Here is a 21,825-nt window from a genome sequence, read left to right as displayed (position 1 = left end):
TCCAATAACACTTCCCTAAAGGGACAGTGACTACCAAACTGGCATCTAAGACACTAATAAAGTGTATCAGCAGGGATGACTTACACACAGCAAAGAAATGGACTGAGTTGACTATGTCAGGCCATCTGCTCCTTTCTATGCAGTTCCGTGCTTACTCCTAGACAATAGAATCATATAAGGTAGGTCTTCTTGGTGTCCTGTGTTGAGATCTGCCTTCCTATCAACCTTGCCAAACTCTTAGAACCCAACTCATAATATAGTATCTGTGCAGGGTGATAATCTAAAAGTAAAACCTAAGTATAGAAATTAAGAGGCAGAAAACAGTGAACATGTGTCTTCAAATAGGTAGGCTTACAGTAACTTTTGTAAAACATAATCAAATGTTGTCATTAATTATGTCAAAGACCCAGAAAATTGTTATAAAAAGTGTAAAATACTAATTATTTCCTTAAACTTTGAGATTCCACATTCTGGCAGTCTTAGTGTACCGAAATTATACAGGTAGATAATTTTCTTAATGATAGTTTTTAAGCAACGATGAATACCTGTTTTAAAATACTAACGTTTACATCGTCTTCTTGGTGTTGTAAGCAAGTGCTTGCCACACTTGTGGTGCCGCAAACTTGACCACTTCGTTTGTCTTTCAAGGGCTTCAAGTTCTCCTTCCCGACTACCTTCAGGAACGTTTTGTGCAGGCCGCGTTGAGCTACATTGCTTGCAATTCAGAGGGGGAGTTTATCTGCAAAGATAATGACTGCTGGTGCCACTGTGGCCCAAAATTCCCAGAATGCAACTGCCCCTCCATGGACATTCAAGCCATGGAAGAAAATCTTCTTCGAATAACAGAAACATGGAAAGCCTACAACAGCGACTTTGAAGATTCAGGTAAGATAGAGATTTTACTAACACAGTCTCAGTCTTGACCCAACAATATGATTGAAGGACTGCTTTCTCTTGTTGAAACAATGTTTCACTTCATAGTGGGAAAGTTTTTCATTTTTTAATCTTTCAAGTAGATTTTTATATTGCACTTGTTACTGCTCACTTATTGTTTTATATGGATGTTGGTGAACTGTGTATTGCTTATGTTCTCTTGTTGGAGCCCAGCCTGCTCTATGGTTGAAGTATTAACAATTTATTAAGATTATTTGCTAGGCCGGCCCAGGCACTCTCTGGACCACTGCTAGCAGACCAAGGTGGGGTCAACCTTGTGGATTCCTGAGAGCCTCCCAGGCACCCTGCCTCTTCCTATTCCCATGATGTCCTCATCTGTCATGGTATCTTCCTCCCTGCTCTCCCACACTGTCCCTGTTCCAGCTTGACCCTCCCATTTCCCTATGTTCTCATCCCCCACTCCTTGCCCTCTGCCACCCCCCGACATTCAGTCCATTCATGTAGATCTCATCCACTTCTCCTTCACAGGGTCATCCATGTGTCCCTCCTAGGGTCTTTTACTGTTAGCTAGCCTCTCTGGAGTTGTGGGTTGCAGTCTGGCCATCCCTTCCCTCTGATTTAGTATCCACTTATGAGTGAGTACATACTATGTTTGTCCTTTTGAGTCTGGGTTACCTCACTCAAGATGACATTTTCTAGATCCATCCATTTGCCTGCAAATTTCATGATATCATTGTTTTTTACTGCTGAGTAGTACTCCATTGTGTATATGTGCCACATTTTCTTCATCCATTCTTCAGTTAAGGGGTATCTAGGTTGTTTCCAGGTTCTTGCTACTACGAATAATGCTGATTTGAACATAGTTGAGCATGTGTCCTTGTGGTAAGATTGAGCATTCTTTGGGTATATGCCCAATGGTGGAATAACTGGGTCTTGAGGAAGACTTATTCCCAACTTTCTGAGAAACTGCCATACTGACTTCCAAAATGGCTGTACAAGTTTGTATTCCCACCAACAGTGGAGGAGTGTTCCCCTTGCTCCACATCCTCTCCAACATAAGCTGTCTTCAGTGGTTTTGATCTTAGCCATTCTGACAAATGTAAGATGGTATCTCAGAGTTGTTTTAATTTGCATTTCCCTGATGACTAAGGATGTTGAGCAATTCCTTAAATATCTTTCAGCCATTTGAGATTCTTCTGTTGAGAATTCTCTGTTAAGCTCTGTAGCCCATCAATACATCAGTTTATCATCTTTTTTATGTTTCTCTGAAATTCTCTGGAAGCCCCTGAGTTTCATTTGTCAGGGAAACACTTCCAGCATGTTTTATATGCCTTCACATCCACATGACTCCCATTAGTACTCACCTTAAATTGACCACTTTTTATAATCATATTTAGAGCCATTTTATATTAATGGTTAAAGCACTTTTTGTTATTTTTGAATATTTAGAAAAGTATATGTGAAGTATTTTCGAATTCTTCTTAGTAACTACATAACCCATAATCATGAACATCAGCTTCAGGCATATACAGTTTAAAACTGATGAACATACAACCATGCAAAATTAAAATATTCCTCAAAATAAAATAATATTACATAAAGGATAATGTATGATAATACATAATAAGACAAGCATTATTGAAAACTAATGTATGGTGAATGGTAGAATTTATTCAAAATGTGTTAGACATGAATAACCAACAATCAAAGTGAAGCATGACATTACACACACACACACACACACACACACACACACTCACACACACACACACACACACACACACACTCACACTCACACACACACAGGTAGGATTGGAGAGAGTAAATACATTCAGGTTTATTTTTATCAAAATAAGGAATGATGTTGAAGCAGACACTGAACATTGTGTCTCAAAGTGATAGTTGTTTACTTTTGCAAAGTTTCAGTTAGTCACAAAGAACATATTTGAGAGTTACTGCAGTATGATTATAGTAAAAGCATTATGTTGAATAATTGAAAATTACTGGGAAAAACTCCTAATACTATCATCTTAAAAATGTGTTAATTACTGTGGGGGGTTAGTGGATACTTCACTTTGTTTTCTCAGTTACTACACATTAGTTATGTTTATCTTAACCCTAAATTACATATCAATATTATAGTAGTGAATTTGTAGTGAAATATAATTTAAAAAACAGCAAAGATGTGTTAGGATAGACTTGTCAACAGTAAAGGTAAGAAAAGAAATGCTGGAGAGAATGATGAATGGACACTGTGAGTTTCTGCAAGTGCTTTTCCTTGGAGCACATTCATCAACTCTTGGCAGATTTCAAACCTGAGAAGCCTTCTTTGCCCCTGGAAAATGTTTCTACTTCAGGGAAAGTAACCTGACCAAATGTCTATGGTATGACTAGGTTATAATAACTAAATTGAAAGTGCAAAGTAGTCAGTAAGTCTTTATATTATTTTCCCTAATTTCAGTCCAGATATGAAGGCTGATGGTTAGGTAGTTAAATTAATAAAGCCTGAATTCAATAAAATTAGTTGAATAAAACCTTATGTAATGGCATTCTAAAATAGCAATTAGATTTGAAATTAAATGTGTAGAACTATATTAGAAGTTTGAAACAAAGCATGATTACAACTTTGAGTCTGAATTTAGAGATTTTAAAATGCTCAGGTCTTATAATGATTATCAAAATAGAACATATTAAGTAATATATTGGTGGCCTATTGCAGATGAAAATTGTTTCTAAAATGTGTATGATAGACATAAATTTTGCTTGTACTTTCCTTGACTGACCAAAATTTTATGCACAATATTAAGAGATGAGATGACAACCTATAAATGCCAATCAGCTTCACACACACACACACACACACACACACACACTGAGAGAGAGAGAGAGAGAGAGAGAGAGAGAGAGAGAGGGGTATACTTCTACTTCCTGACTCTCTTTTCCATTTCACAAGGCTATTTTTCTCTTTCTTTGCTAATTCTGTGCTTCATTGCTTATTTCAAATTTCCAGTACCTTTATAAGTCCCATAGCAGCATGCTTCTTTCCCTTTGCTCACATTAGTTGAGTTATTTGTCATGAGAGTATGCATGTGTGTGTATGTTCTATATATGACAGACAATTTTAGCCACAAAAATCTTAACAATATGGCTGTCTAAATCATTATGACAACACCATTTGACCTTCCAATAACAATGGGGGAAATCTCATAAGGTTCAATTTATAGATGACAAGCTTTAGGCAATTAATGGGTGCTGAGAGATGAATCAGTCTTCTCCAGGGAAAAGCCGCTGATAGGTTATCAAACCCAAGAGGTCAGCCACACAGACACACAGACACACACACACACACACACACACACACACACACACATATATATATATATATATATATATATATATATATATATATATAATTGTGTGTGTGCTTACATATGTGTGCTAACCTCTTGGGTTACACATATGTGTGTTTGTGTTTGTGTATGTAATGATAATAGTAATTAAACGGAATATGTCATAAATTTGAGAAAGAGCAGTCAGACAGAGGGGTAGTAAGAAGGAGTGTGGAGTGGAAATTGTACAAATACTACAGTAACATACAGTACTAATTTGTCAAAGTATCAAAAATATGTAAAAATTAAATAAATAACCCGGCCACTGCAAACCTGTAAAAACCTGATTCATTGTTTTCTAGTTCTTTATGTCCTTCTGCTGTCTCTTGCCTGGTTGCTCTCATTGGGTCTTATAGTGTTAAGTTAAGTTGAGTATAAAAAGCTGCAATGGATATCCTTACTTTCAAAAAGACCTGAGTCTGAAGTCTCAGCTTTCCTAATGTTTTGAATTTTTAATGTACTATACAACTACAAAAATACTAGAAAATCACAGAGGAGATATGATTTAAACAGAAAAATATTTTAAGACCACCCCAAAAGCAAAGAAAATAAAAACAAATATCAGCAAATATAAAAGCATAATAAGCAATTTTTTATAGTTTAAATGAAAGAATTAACATTAGAGATATATTATACCCCAAAGAATAGAAAAAAAAATTAGGAAATGATCTGTAGAAGATGTAATCTATAGAATAAAAGGAAGTTTAAAGGCTCAAAGTAGAAAAATATGTTGTTTTTTATAAATGAAATTGATCTAAATCATTGTTTCAAATTAATTTATAAACGGAGAAAAAGATTATTTTTTAAAAATGTTTAAATTTTCTAATCATGAAGGTAATAAAAACTAAAGCTTCAATAAAATATTTCACTCTAATAAGAACAGTTGATTTTATCTGTTAAAAGTATGAGCTGCCAACATGTTCAGTGAACCTTTGGATAAAATGGGGATATGAAATAGCACAGTCATTACAGAAGGCAAGACATCAGTTCCTTCAAAGCTGAAAAGTGGATATTCCATGTAGTTGAGCAAAGTCAGTACTGATTGTATAGCCAAAGGATATACAATTAGCATGAAATAGACGGTTGCATCCCTCTGTTTATACCCAAACTACCTTGGTAACCATGAAATAGAAATATTCCATGTCCACCAATGATTAATGAATAAAAGAAGAGTATAACATAACAGAGTCCTCCCACAATATATCAAACAAAATTGAAATTCTATAGTTGTCAACACGTGTGGAAATTGATATCATTATGTTTAGAGAAATAATTGAGGCACAGAAAGCCAACTTCAATTCGATCTTATTCACAGAATTCTAAAGAATAATTCTGGTAAGTGGAAAGGGGTAGCTGACAGGGAGGAAGCAGAAAGCTTAAGGAGGGCATATTCAGGATTAGGTAGAAGTTCTGGTGTGTTATTGTTTAACATTCTCATACTAGATAGTGGAAGACAGGTTTTTTTGAGATTTTCATCATGAAAAACAGGAAGCTATCATCTGATGCACATGTGTCTTGACACATTGGGATACTTCAGGAAAAGGTACATTTCCTGTTCTAGGTAAAATGTACTTAACAAATGGAAGAAAGCAAGACAGTGAACATTGATGATCTAAACACTTAAATGAGCAGCAAAGGTATCTGCTTGCCATCACAACAGTGACTGAAAGGAGTAAAGGGTAGGGGGCATAAGTTAAATATAGGAGGCTCTATGATGACAGTTAGGGTACTCACCTGGAGCCTCCATGGGACTGGGCTAGGCTTTCTGCATAAGTGAGACAACTGTGTAGCTTGACTTGCTTAAGGGGCCCCTTGGCAGTGGGATCAGGATCCATCCCCAGTGTATGTTTGGGCTTTTTGGAGCCCAGTGCCTATGGTGGGACACCTTGCCCAGCCTTGGTAGAGAGGTAGGGGCTTGGACCTGCCTCAACTGAATGTAACAGTCCCTGCTGACTCTCCATGGGAGGTCTTGACTTGAAAGAGGTGGGGATGGGGGGTGTGTTGGGTGGGAAGATGAGGTGGGGCAGGAGGAGGGAAGAGAGGGGGATCTGGGATTGGTATGTAAAATGAACAAAAAATTTCTTAATAAATAAGCGCAAAAATAAATTAAAAAGAAAGATAAATATAGGAAAATGTTCACCAGATATTTAGAATCAAATTTGAGTTAAGAAACTATATAAAATATCAAAATGTGTTATTAGAAACTAATAAGTCAATATTTTCTTTCCAAAGCAGTTTTATCCTATATACTGGCATAATTATTAAAGCAAAGAACAGGTTAGTAAAACCTACAGTATAGAATCAGTGAGGTTAAAATATTGGAAATAAAGCAGGCACATGGCAATCATGTGTGGGGTGCATTAGTGTATAGTAATAGGTGAGTCAGCACAAACAATATTCAGGGTCATAATGGATATAATATCTAAGAATATTTTAAAATAGTTCTGACAATGTAGGATATGAAGACAGGGAGAAGGACTATCGAAGGATTCATTCTAGTTATGACAGAGCCATAGTAGTCATGTCAAGATCTCACAACTGCTAGGCTTGCCTGTATAGGGGAGGCATACCTGAACTCTGCTAAACTATTAAGCTATTGACAGTTTCTGGTGGAGAGACAGCCATTGTCTTCATTTGTATGAACACAGGTCAGCCCACCAGGCTTCAATAGATAGTTCAAAACTATGGCTATGTAGACCTCCCTGGTTAAGCTCAGCAGGTAACAATAAAAAAACAGAGGGACAAGAATGTAAAAAAAAAGGCAGGGAGAATAAGGGAGGTGGCACATATATGATGGGAGGGCTATATGAGAGGTAGAAGAAAGAATATCCAGAATGTATCATATTGATATATGAAATTTCTAGAGAATAAATATAATAAAAAAATACTTTAAAAGTATTTCCCTAAACAACCATGTAAAAACTGAACTTGTGTATCTTTGTTCAACTAAATGAAATTAAATAATCAAATGCATTTTCGTAAAAGCATGATAGTAGAATTACTTTGTTTTATGTCTGCTAAATTTTGAAGGTGTAAGAGGTAATAATTTGTCATGCTGTTTTGCAGAAATTCAAATCCTTTTTATACTGTATATAAACATGCCAAAAAAAAGAAATAAAACTGAGGGAGGCATTGTAGTTTACTTTTAAATGGTTGATTCGATTTTAACTTGAAAAATGAAACAAATGCGAGTAATCAACAGGCTAAAATATATTTTCACTGAAAGTGAGATATATCGGCTCGAAATTCTTTAATTAGGAGTATAATTATCTGAATTTAGAAGTGTTTTTCTCAGGTACCAATAGCAGCATGAGGTATGTCAGGGTGCACAGCCCAGTAATTGAAACAGCTAATTGCAGTCACAATACAGAAAAGGAGGAAAATAGTTTTGTATCTCATTAGGTCAAGATAACTTGTTTGTGAATGTGGCTCCGTTTACTACTGTCACAAGTAAAATCCAATCTGTAGCTTAGGGCAGTGTGCACGTATTTGGGTCATTTTGTTCTATAATGTATGTCTTAGGAAATATACTTATTGCAACCTGTAAACAAAGGTGTCAGACAGTCTCAAGAACAGATGTACTTCTTTTCAAACCCTGCAATCTGAGAATGTTTCCAATCTACCTAATTGCAGGGAAATGTTCATTTGAATTTAGAAGACTTTTTCTGAGTGAGAAATAGCAAAGTGGGATATTTCATAGGTGAATCACAGCAATTTATAAGGCTAATTATAAAATAATATAAAATGCATTAATTCTTTATATTTCCAGATAATGAGGCATGCATAATAAATGCTTTTGGCACACAGGTCCATCAGGTGTAGCATATAATTACAAATGAAGAGAATTATAGAAACAGAAAAAAACTAAGTATTCATATACTCACACATCTGCAATAACTAAATATTAGTTATTTGCTATGCTTAATTATATGAAAGTAACAATTATAATCCCAATGATGATGGAAAGCCAATGTCTTTCACACATTTGAGACAAGATTCCCAACTTTTATTGAGAAAATTTAAATATTTTAGTCTTGTATACACATCTAAATTTTTAGCTTAAGGGTAAATTATAAAATAATTTACCAATCACCCAGAAAAACAAATAAACCCAAAACAAATAACATATTTCCTATTAACATTCTAAGTCATCAATTGGTTTTTCATAAATGAGAAACTTAATTATTTGAAGGAGGATTATGAAATATAGGAATCTTTTATGGATAATAATCTTAAAGCAAAACAAAGTTCATTTGATGTAAAGTGTAAGTATTTCATAAATATTTTGATATGATACTTTGAAATACTTGTGTTATCACTTGGTATATACAAAATTGAAGGTGTGATATGCTGTCAACAAATATCTTCAACCAGACCATGTCCTACTAAATGAAAAGTTATCTTTTGATGTTCCAAGAATGTCAGTTAGAGAGCACTTCATAATCAAAAATGTCTAGGTGTGACTTTTGGAGAAAGCTGTACATTTAAACATTTGATGTGAAAAATGATATATTCCCTAAGGACAGAATTGTATCATTTATTACAGTATAAAAAAGCTGATGTATCTTCATCTACAATTTTAATAATTATTCACTCTTTTTAGTTTTCATGTATAGTATTTCTAAAAATTACTTTCTTAAAAATTTCACTTTCAGGTGACAGTTGGCTATCAGCTTTTAAGAAAAACACAACAAAAACAAACAACAACAACAAAAAACTTTGGGGAATAACAGTATGCACATATAAAATACTTGAATGTCAAAGTCACTTTAGAAGTTATAACTTTCAGAAAAAAAATATACTTTTTCATACTCTATTTCATTCTCTTCACTGGTAATAAATCACTATGGTTTTCACTAAGAATCCACATTAAAATCTTAGTATTGCACAGTTTATGGTATATACCGGTATATTGCCTGCTAATTATAAGATCCCTTATCCCTGGCTAGATTATCACTCCATACACATAAAAATCTGAGTGGCTTTTAACTCCAACAACATTCTCTAAAAATTTCCAAGATAGGAAAGATTTTTATTTTTTCTAAATTGTGACAAGGATTAGCATAAATTTTTCTTAGCAAATGTGAAAGAGCAAAGTAATGAAATTATTAACTGTAAAAATGCTGAGAGCTGAGAACAGGATTAGCTTGACAGAGCACGTTGATAGACTGAGGAAGCCTTGAGTTTGAGTCACGGCATGATGACAAAATGCAAGCGTGTTACAGACTTACAATCCTCCTAATTGGGAAGTGAAACTGGATAAACAATGAATTCAAGGTCCTTCTAGACACATAGTGAGTTTGATGCCAGCCTGAGCTACATAAACCATGCCCCCATACACAACAGAACAACACCAACAGTAACAACCAAGACAAGGAAAACTAGTCTCTTCCTCCCGTGTCCTGAGACTAAAGTCTATGCCACCACAACAGTGAAATAAGATTTTCTTAATACAAACAATATTGAATAAAGGTTTCTTTGGAAACATTAGTGAAAGGCCTGATCTCTTCTCATTGATCTCTTTGTGGAGAGCATTGGGGGCATGAAATGATACATTTTCTTCATGGATAACTCAGTTTGAGATGATCTGTTGTTCAGGTCAGCTATTAAAGTCTTGAATTGCTAAAGGGTTTTAACTACAGAAAGACTGAAGAAAAAATGAAAATAAATTAAAAGAGAAGTTGGGCATGGTGATATATGTACATGTCTGTAATCCAGTCACTCTTAGAAGCAAAGACAAGAGGGTTGCAGGTCAGGGACAGCATAAACATGCAGACTTTGGTTAGACAAATGAAAAGCCTCAACACATTTTGGCATAGGGCCTGCATTATGAGTCATTGTGAGTTTCATTCTCTCTTTTCCTTCCAATATCATACTACCAGAATATAATCTATGTGGAAAAGAAATCATCATTCCAGAAGGGGAATAAAAGCAAGCCATTCCCATTCATTATTACAGCCTTACCTATGAAATTCCACATAATACAACTGCTAAGAGTCTATTGGCGAAACCAAATTAAGCCTCCCTAATTTTTTTTCTTGAAAGATCGTCTGAATATACACTCAAGGTTTTAATGTCTTCAACAGTATGCTATTTATTATCATGCATTCAATGTACTATATTCTCAGATGTAAAAAGAATTAAATTCTTAGCCTACAAGAAACAGAACCAAAATCATATCTATGTGGAATTAAAAGAAATGAAGGCATGGCATCCTTATCACCAAACCCAGATACCAAGACATGGGCCAACAAGCCAGGTTTCCATGCTGACATATAGCATATTAACTCAGCAAACACTTCCATACAGAAGAGACTAATTAGGGCATACAATACAGTCAATGAGGGCCCGTCCTGAAATGACACAGGCAGCATTTGCTGAAGGTCTCAGGCAGAAAATAAGAATCTCCCTTTGGGTCTGCTTTCTTCTGAGAACTGTATTGTCCAATATTTGTTATGGAATTCTAACATCAGGATAATATTTCTGACCAAGTAACCTCATTTGCAAATCTAAGGTACGAACTGGTAATGTTTCTAGGTGTAGCTTATCCAGTACTTTTTCCAGAAAGACATTCCAGGACACATTTCATTAACATTTTAAACTTCGTAGGCATTGTGCAGAGAGTACAACTCCTATCCAAATGAAGTAATCTGTATAAAATTTGCACTGCTATTTTTTAGGTCAATCAATACACATTTTTTTTAAATTTCTGAACATGATTTATTATAATTGCTACTTTTTCTGATTTCACTTTTTTCTGCTCTCTCTTTTTGGTAAACTTCAGAATTACAACAAAATTATAGTTATTGGCAGAAATATGCACTTATGGATATCAGATCTTGAAGACCTGACCAAGACACCATCTGAATGTTATCATCCCAATTCTGGTGTCAGTCTATCAGAAGTTTATATATTCTTAAAGGGAATGTTATTATTGCTTCACCTGGAGAACAACTGTAGATATGGATTTATAAAAAAAATATGGATACTTTATTGGCCTCTCTTAATTGTGAATAGTAACCCAACTGTAAGTACTTACAGGATGCATCTTTTTCAAGGTATACCTTCTAAGACTAGTTACTATGGAATATGGGGAGTGAGGATCCCATGCATGCATCTTTTCTACATATTAAAGTATAAGTAATACCATAACTGAATACATTATCTTAATTTTCAGAGTTGAGAAACACATGCATTTTTCCACTTCCTCTGGCTTACAACATATTCCCTTGTGTTCAAGCTCTCTCTCTCTCTCATGACTTTGAAACAGTCCTCTGAATTTGAGTGCCTATATTGTAAGGAACTGCTATATACATACATGTTACAAAATCATCCCTGAACTAAGACACTGCAGTTTGTTTGCCACGCTTTGCTTGCCCAATGCTTATTGACCTTGGGGTTTCTATATCAAGTAACACCTTGAACACGGGCTAAGAATGAAATCATCATGTATAACAATATCTCATTGTCACAGAAGACAATTCTGTATCATACCTTACTAGAAAGTGCTGTCAGAAACAGCTGATTTCTATTACCCAATTTCTGATTTTATTGAAAATATCATTTTCTGCATACTACATACAGCAGTTTTACTAGTTATTTTCTCAATACTTAACTTGGGTCATTATTCCCGTTCTAGACACTCTTCAGTACCATTGATGTCTCCTAAAGCCATTAGGTCAATGCTATGAGATTATGCTTTACTTTGGGGACTAGTATTTATCCTTGCATTTGTAGTTCCATTTTCTGTCGAAGTCAGGACCAGCAGGACAATACTGCAATGGTATATGACCCTACAATCCTAGATATAAACAAATGCAGATTTTTATTTACAGTCCATACCCACCACTGTTTAGCTTAGATCTCTGCTATTTATTCATTTGGCTTATTGTTGAACTGAGGCTCAAGTAAACAGTATCATGTAGTGGTTTGGTTATGGGAGCATTGTAGTAAAATACCATCATTTTCCACTGGCTCCATATGAATCTCTCTTTAATTGTAATCATATTTTATGATCCAGCCTAATTTGATAGGAAACAGGAAAATACCATTTTACTGTGTGCATTGAAGACTAGGAGACACAGAGTATTTGTGCAAAGTCAAAATGCCAGTCACAGTTGGATTTTTCAAAAACTGGATATGAAAATCATAATCTGTGCCATCAAGACATATGATTTCACTGTGAAAGGGTATAAACAGAGCTTCCTCTTCCTTCTCAGCTTTCCTTAATTTTCTATTCTAGCAGGAAAACGAGATGTATCTATGGGTAAATGAATTTCAATGTTCTTGTCTACTGTATCCTTAATTTTGTTCAAACTAAGCAGCTAAAGCAAGATACACAAGCTTTATTAGTAACAAGCCACATGGACATTAGCAAGTCACTTGTTCTTTTACAATTTCAGCAACTTCATTTATCATATGGTAAATTTATTTAGTCTGATATCCTAGAAAGAAAATTATTATACTCATTAAACTACCACAAATGATGTTACCTTCTTGTGGGTTATATCATTGTGGCAATTACTTGTGTTTATAACATAATACCATAACAAAAGATGATAAATTAGTATTAGGACAAGAAAATAAGCCATTTTTAAAAATACCAAATTGTAATCTAAATTCTACTAAAAGCAATATATTTTTAGCAAATTGTGATAATTTTTTCATTGTTTCTACAGTAATTTTTAGGTAATTTCCAAACAAAATATTATTTCCAGGTCTAAGAAAGACAGAACAAAACCCAATTGATACGCCTACTATTTTTTATTATTGTTTTCACATCAATATTGTTTAACTGCATAGTATTTAATATATTATGAATAGCACCTTTGACATTAACAAATTTCATTTTGTACTTCAAATAATTTTTAGTCTCATCTGAATTAAGATGTCTGTAGAGTGCCAGGCAGGTGTTTTATGCAATGATGCTTGATTTAGAGATTGAATCCTACTGCCAAATACCTCATACCTGTTCCAGTTGGCCCTGATGTCTTTCATTCCCTGTCGAAATCAGTGCTATCATTCCAAGAGGCTGAGAGGGGTTTGATGTTTCTGTGAGGCAAAGAACATATTATTTTTTGTGTCCTTACACAAAACCCAGTACAGTGTGTTATACAGAGCAAAAACCTTATAAATTATAATATATATTGACTATTCAAGAGATAGTAAAATACAGATGTAATGCATGTGTGGCCAAATATTGTTTGTGCTTTTGATTCAATCTATTTGTTTTTATGAGAATATCACAGTAACTGTCACATTTTCTTTTCAATAAGTGTACCCTAGAAAATAATTTTAAAGAACATATGCATTCTCTGTTATTTTGAATGTCATATATGAACTTTGAATGATAGGCCTTGTTTTGTTTTGTTTCATGTAATTTATTGTTTAAATGTGAAATAGAGCATGAAGAGCTGCCTTGAAATACAACTCAGAATAAGATAGTAGAACATATAGATACATCAGAGAACATAGATATAGTTTTGTTTTTCATTGGTTTTAAATTCTTTATCATAGGAAAATGTGTCTTCGTAGAATTTATATGAGTTTGTTCTTGAGTTATTTTAATCTGTATGTCAGTCATTATTTACTTGAAGACATGTTTTATCAAGAAACAAAGATTACACCTAGCATCATCTAAACAAGTTAAATAATGACCTCATTAAATGTTATCTTGTAGTTTTTACTGGCAGAGTGTTCTTTATATTTGGTTATTTTGGGGGTCCCACCACCTAGTTCCCAAATAAATTCACACAGGGAGGCTTATTGTTACTTATAAATTCCTGGCCTTAGCTTGGTTAAATTTCTAGCCAGCTTTCCTTATCTTAACTTACCCTGTCTACCTTTTGCCTCTGGGCTTTTCCCATTCTCTTACTTCTGTAAATTTTACTCTTATTCTGTCTGTGACTTGCTGTGTAGTTGGGTGGCTGGCTCCTAGAGTCATCCTCCTTCTCTGGCTGCTAGCTCTCCAATCCCTCTTCCCAGATTTCTCCTTCTGTTTATACTCTCTGCCTGCCAGTCCCTCCTATCCTTTCTCCTGCCTTGCTATTGGCCAATTCTTTATTAGACTATCAGGTGTTTACACAGGAACAGTAACACAACTTCACAGAGTTAAACAAATGCAACATACACAAAAGTAGCAGACCTTGAAATAATATTCTACTACAGCAGAGACTATGGAAAGATCACCAAATAAAACAGTGTATTCAGAGAAATTTTATTTGTGAGTCATTAGTCAGATTTACGAAAGTATGAATGATGATTATGCCTACAATTTATGGTTCTACTTACATGATTATTCACTTGAACTCCATCCTTTTTGAAACTATGACGAAGTCTATTGGCACAGAGTGCATTTGTTGCTTCCATGATAACCTCATGATTACTGTGTAGACTTTATTAGTCTTCCACTGCACTGTGTGTGGCACTTTATAAATTATCTAATATACTATTTTATAAATGTAATTTTAGACAATATTCTCTTACACTGAAACCATTTTTGCTTATTTTCAAGGAAATATTCTTTTTCCCTTATGTTAAGTCTTTTATATATATATATATATATATATATATATATATATGAGCAGATATTAATACTTGTATTAAATAAAATTGTCATAGAAGTAAAAATTCTTAAGGTAATCATTCCCCTAAAACCCATGAGTAAGATTTCTTTTGCATAGCTGCAGACTTAATTGAATTGCATTTTGTATGAATGGCCTTGTTGATTATTCTATGATCAAACATCAATACATGGAGTTTCCAATTGTTTTATGCACACATGCATATTCTCACAATATTAAGAGATTATTGTCAAATAATGAGTTATGCTTAGAAGCATTTTATATCTAATAATCATAGCTTTCAAAATAAATACTTAAGAGTTGCAGAAAAAGAGCTGTAGGTGCAGTTCAGCGGCACAGTGCTTGCTTAGTATACTCAGGTTCGATCCCTAGGCCTGGCGAGATTTACAGAAAGAAAAAAAAAAAAAAACAAGCTTGCTAAAAAGAAATTGATATGTAAGATAAAGTTGTCATTTGTGCTCTTCATCAGATAGACACATAACACATAGCGACTGATAATTGACCACGCAGCGTCTTGAAGTTGTGTGGCCATGCAACTGGTTTTAGTTAATGGACTGTGCGTGAATGAAAACCATGCTGATTGTTGAACTAAGGAAGTCTATGGGAGAATGACAGTGGCTAGGTTTAGGTTATAGCCAAAACAACTTGTGACATTCCAGATACGTGTGTGAGTTAAAAGAAATGATTAAACACCTGAGCCTCTTGATTCTACCTCCCAACACATGATCACCTCATCACATATAGAACGAGAGGCAACTTCAGTAGTTGACCAAATTCTCTGAAACCATAGGCATCATAAATCCTCAGTAACTGGAGGTGTTTCTTTCCCTCATATTCTTACAAAGAGTAAAGCTAACTACAGGCAACACTAACTGAGCAAGTGAGATGCTGTGGATTGGATCCCAGGAGCATAAACTATCCCAAAACTTACAAGCCATCATGACAATGCTAATGATAAAGATAATTATGTGAAGGCAATAAAAAAATGTTTACAATAATATTGATGTTAATGGAAAGTATGTTAATTTACTTCATGCATGAAGTGTGCAATTGACTACCAATTTGTGGTATTTAGGGTTTTCTTAAATACTGGCAGTGGAATTTTGTTTCATCATTATCTTATTTCTTTATACAGTAACAAAAATCACTAGAGATAAAATACATTCTACATTTACTTCATGTGAGCTGAAATTTACCATGATATCCTCAGTAATTGTTAATAGTTTCTATTTTTTTAATTTATGTGGTTCTAAGTATAATTTTAAAACCTGTATTTTTTGAGATTTTAATATAGTAACAACTGTTCTCCCTTCTGTTTCTTCCTTCATCAGTCCATATACTCTTCCCTGCTCTACTTGAAATTTGTGCCCTTTTTTCACTAATGGTTATTGTAATCATACATAAAAGATACCCCTAAATATAACCTGTCCAGTCTGCATAATGTTATTTGAACATTTTCAATACAATATTATGCATAATATTGGCTTGTAAAATATGAGTGTGTCTCCCATAGCCACAATTCAAGACCTTACATTCATCAATAATTGCAAAGCTGTGAAACAGCATGATATGCTTTGTAACATTTACCTACTTGTAAGATATATTTTCCTTTGCTTTGAACAACACTGCTATATTCTCATTTAGTGACACCAATATAGCACACACATAGCATCTGCCACACAGTTAAATGGTCTGTCACTGCGCATCCCATTTTGTTTCTGTTATCTTGCTAGCAAGATCTTAACAGCTACCTTTAAAGAAGAAATAACCCCTGTGCTGGCAAAGTTAGTGCTATGCTCAAAGAGTTGACAAAGTGTTAGTGGAAAGATCTTGAAGTTAATTGGCAGCAAAACAAATGTGTCCAGGTTTCAGGAAGCTGTGTGATGTGAACTAGGATCAAGTATTGTCCTACAAAGGTTGAATAGATTTGTCACCCTGGCTACACTAGACATCACAGAATAAAAAGATAAATTTTCACAAACATCATTGAAGCATGAAGCCGTGTCTCAACTCTTAAAACTGACAAGACTGCTGGTCACCAGTTTGTCAACCTTACTTGACGAATAATCCTCTATTTATTTGATTGTTTTTTTATAGATTGTTTACATTCTGTCCCAGTGAATGAGAACTCAGTGCATCACAAAGCTAAAGATTTTGACTTTGAACATATCCAATGAGAAAGTCATTACTTTCTTAACACGAAATGAAATTATTTTATATCTCCCTGTTTTCTCTCCACTGATAACAATTTACCATTTTTATTCAGAAATGTCTGTACTTTTAACTTCTGTCCACTAAATGAGTCTTCTTTGCGGATTGTCACACAATTTTTTGCATAGGGAACGCTTCAATATCTGTATACAATTCTATCATTCTTGCATAATTATCTTGTAAGTTTCATCTTCCCAACTTCTTAGACTGTTCTATTTCAAAGAATTTTTAAAATTCTGTCTCATGGTAGTCAAACTTCAACATATAATGGAATTCAGGGTCCAGAAGTTCCTGAGCTGCACAACATTGAAAATCAATTTACATTTTACACTTCATTTATATGGAAGGTCAATGCTGCTTTGCCCTGTCCACTTCAAAGACCCAGGTTAAAAGGAAAATCTCTCAGTTGAATGCAGAGGGATTTGCAATTGTATTCAGTGGGAACAAAACATACAGGATCTTCATTTAGATCATACGACCTTTAACAGATAATGGAATACATCATTTAGGTTCAGAGTTGTTTTATTTTTTTAAGTGTATGTCATGGTGACTAGAGAAAAAACATTATTATGTTAAAGGAAAGCACATTAAATACAATGTGACAACTCATGAAATCAGTCACGCTTCCTAGTTTATAATTTAATTCATCAAATTCAGATAGTCTTTCTCAAAGACAGGAAACAACCAAACTGAAGCAGTCTATGCTTAAAGTGTAATGACTTAAATATTGCATATATTTGTGAGAATTACTTGAGACTGAAATCTTCTCGTGATTTCACATTTCAATGTTAGGAAAGTGAAATAGACATCAACTGTTTGGTACTAACTATGCAATATCCGAATGTCTTCAAAACAAAACTTGGAGCATTGATCTAATAAACCAAGTCACATTATTAGGTTATTCTTGCTCTCTAAAGGCCGCCTCTACAATGTCTAGATCCCAATACAATTATTTTCTTTTAAATTCTCTCATTCCTCTGTTTTACATTTCTACATATTCAAGTAATTTATGAGTGCTTTAAATACAGTTAATGAAACACAGCTCATTTTGCTTACACTTTTTAAAACATTTGTGTTATAAAATTTGTATTTATGGGGTCTGTTTTCAAACAAGCTGAATTATTCCTTGTTGTAAGACATTTCTTTCCATATTTGACGACAAATGTCTAAATTATTTTACAATTTTCTTCTTAAAATTTTCTCAGAGATAATACAAATACAAATAACACTACCCAGAAAGGAGAAAAATCTGTTAAGATTGCAATATTTTCCAGTATGTTTAGCATGACTAGATAAACTGTGAAATTCATTCAGTATTTTTTAGAAAAATGTATGTTAAATAATGTACAATTTATTCCAGAACTGTGAGAAATAAACAATGATATGACTCTAGTCAAGCATTTTATTCATTTAAAATAAATCACAGTCTGCATCATGGAATGTAATTTGTAATTAGCTTCTATAATATTCCCAAGTCAATAGATACCAGAAATGTAAATCTCCATCATGCAGTAATATTTCTGATGAGATATTGTTTTATTTGTGAAAAGAATGCATAACTGTTTCTCTTTGAAATGTATTTAAAATTCTGCAATAAGAACATCACCAGCTAAAATGCCAACACGTGTTGAGCCAGATCTTTGTCTTCTTTACCTCCTGGTGTCTTCTTTCTGTTAAAATGGATGCGTATACTTTGGAAGTTCTAAGATGAAATATAACATATTTACCACCAAGCAAATCTCCTAAGGGAAACTACATCTGTTCAACAATCTTTAAAACAATGCTTGAACTTCTCAACATTTTACAATTCAGAGCCAGCTTTGATAATAACATTCTGGGACGTGAAAATCCTTCCCAAGAGGCAAGAGAGCTGTAGAGGCATCTATTTAGTTGAAGTTACAAGAAATTTATTTCTTCTTGAAAAGAAAAATCCATTTGTAATGCATGTCCTTTAAAACGTTATTTATTCACTTTCTTCCCAAACCCGTCTGACATTCTTTTAAAGAATTAAGCACAGGTTTTGAGAGAATGAAATCTTGCTTGAATTAATTCTTGTTATGGTTACCAAATTATGCAGTGTTTTAAAGAACTACATCCCCATGTGATATGACAACCAAAACATATCTCACATCAGAGTCTAGACATGTTTAATAATGCTTGGTGGAAAGGACGGATGTGCAAACTTGGCTTTGAATTGTGCAGAAATCATTACAATACGGACTAGGAGAAGAAGGGATGTCAGTCAATGTGGAACTCATGCTTCCCAAAAATTAATCCCACAACAAAATAGCCTGTAAGCATGCAGCTGCTCAAGTAATGTTTGCCATCATAATAACCCAAGTGGAGTTATTAGGAGTTTTGGAATCTGTCCATGCATTCTGTAAGCATCACTTTTTCTAGGAAAATGGCCCTTCTGGTTTAAATGTTTTCTTCTATTGTCAGAGTTTCACAGTTATTTAGTATCTGGTAACTGTACCTCTGTTTTAGCTACATATCTTATTTTCTAAGGTTTACAAGGAAAAAATGTTTCATAAAAATGCTACATACTTCAGAAGCAATTCAAAACTCTCCATCAGCCCCTTTGTGAACGCTTCTTTCTATGGTTAGAAAACAAGATGTAGACATTACAATATCTAAACACATTTTGTGATTTCTTTCCCAATTAGAAAACAAGATGTAGACTTTACAACATTTAAGCATATTTTGTGATTGTTTTTCTCAATTCAAATTTTCTATTTCTCTCAACATAGAATTAATAAGGTCTATGCCCAAACACCAGGAAAATTTGCAATCAGTGATTATTTAATCAGGAATAGGTACAAAATTAGGAGTAGGCAGAAATGGATTATAAAAAGTTCAGGACTGTGACATTTGAGAGCTGAAAGTCTATATGGGAAGCTAGGTTTCTGCATTTTTTTCCCACGTAAATGACAAAGGCAGGAACCAGATAGTGCAGGATGGTAAATGAGTCACTGTGTGTTGGTGAAGTGCACTGGCAAGGATCTCTCAGGGAAGGTGACATTTCTGTTGTATGCTGTGAACAAGTGGGCACTGAACTGGCCACGATCAAGACTTGAGGCTGGAAATTGCCCACTGCCACATGGCAATATGAGAAGTTTGGATGTTTTTTCCTTTTGAATTAATACATATGTGTTCACTGAGAAAAGTGTTGTCCTTTTTTTGTGAGCCTGTGCTTCGGGAATAAGAACATTTTACAACAATAAGAATTTATCGCTAGCTTTTTTCCCTATCTTTACTTTCATCTTCATATTTCCTCACTGTCCCTTTTTTTGGCAAAGCAAATACCATTATCTTCAAAATTTTATCTAGTTCACTTATTCTAAGAGAAAAATGATATTTTTGTTTCACAAATGTATGAAGATGTAGTAGATACACACCCAAGAAATTTAATATTGGTCTACATTGGTAAGATTGTCCTCAGTCTTGGCTCTGTGGTAGCTAGGTAGCATTTCAGAGTTATTCTTCTATGTATTGGACCCTCCTGAATAATGGAGTGACATAAGAAAACTGGGAACAGCAAGGCTTGTGTAAAAACATAAATTCTGTAGTTCTGTTTATTATAACAACATGCTTATATTAAGTTCTGTTTTACCTATGCTTGTGTGCATGAGTCAATTTATAGCCATATGTGCTCATGGCCTTCCCAGTTTTTACTTGCATTCTTTTCATGGATGATCTTCTTTAAAGAGGTCTACATATTTCTATAGAATCTATCTTCTCAACATTCAAAGATGTTTTCTTAAATTTCACTGTATCTTAGAGTTTTCTTTGACATCATATAAAGGAATGGTCAGATAGTACTCCCTGCTGTACACGGCAACAATTACTAACACAGCCATTAATACATTTAGTTATGCCATCTTTTAGCTTGTTTCATATCAGCATCTTCACATATGTTTCTCAGGTGGAATGCCCTCCCAAGAAACTGTTAGAACTCTTTACTTTGAAATACAAACATATGTTTTAAGGAATTATGAACGCTATAGTTTTATAGCCCCCCAAAATGTCATATAAAATATACAGAAAATCACTGTTTCCCATTACTGATGAAGCTTTCTTATGTACTTATTTGGTGTATAAGACCTACAAGATCTAGACCTATCTTCCACAAGCTGAAGGTATATCTGACTAATGATGACATGCTGGTAAAACATGGAATGTAATTCATGGGACCATGAAATTGTAGTGGTACTTAAAGAAACATATTATTCCTCTAAATATGACTGAAACTTTGAAGTCAGTTCTGGGATAGCCTGTTAATTATTGATGGTGATAACTTATTTGTATGAACAGAATTGTAATATTGAACATCCTTAATTTTAAAGGTCATATTGAAGCACCAAAGGACAAATGCATGCCCACAGTCACACAGAAGGCCTTGGTTAAACTTAGTTGGTCAGAAAACAAAACAAAAATAATAAATGCATGTCTTGCATTTGGGCCAGGCGGTGATGGCGCACGCCTTTAATCCCAGCACTCGGGAGGCAGAACCAGGTGGATCTTTGTGAGTTCGAGGCCAGCCTGGGCTACCGAGTGAGTTCCAGGAAAGGCGCAAAGCTACATAGAGAGACCCTGTCTCAAGAAAAAAAAAAAACACGAAACAAACAAACAAACAAAAGACATGCATTTGGTAAAGGGATTAGAAGAGATGAGGGAATGCTGACATGCATAGGGTGTGACAGTCATCAAAATGCATTGCATACATGAAGGGAATTGTCAAAGAAAAA

General features: G+C 34.3%; 1 protein-coding gene across 1 annotated transcript in view; it reads left to right on the top strand.

The window, feature by feature from the left end:
* The first annotated feature begins 664 nt into the window (after nt 1-664).
* Brinp3 (BMP/retinoic acid inducible neural specific 3) overlaps nt 665-21,825 on the top strand; it is a 113,656-nt gene continuing 92,495 nt past the window's right edge. The window contains exon 1 of the mRNA XM_059280602.1: nt 665-885. Coding sequence (XP_059136585.1) covers nt 804-885 — 82 coding nt within the window. The 5' untranslated portion in view covers nt 665-803. The remainder of the gene's footprint in view (nt 886-21,825) is intronic.

The sequence above is a fragment of the Peromyscus eremicus genome, chromosome 15 (assembly GCF_949786415.1).
Source record: "Peromyscus eremicus chromosome 15, PerEre_H2_v1, whole genome shotgun sequence".
NCBI lineage: Eukaryota > Metazoa > Chordata > Mammalia > Rodentia > Cricetidae > Peromyscus > Peromyscus eremicus.
The sequence above is the reverse complement of the archived record's forward strand: the minus strand, read 5'-3'. Positions and strand labels throughout refer to the sequence as shown.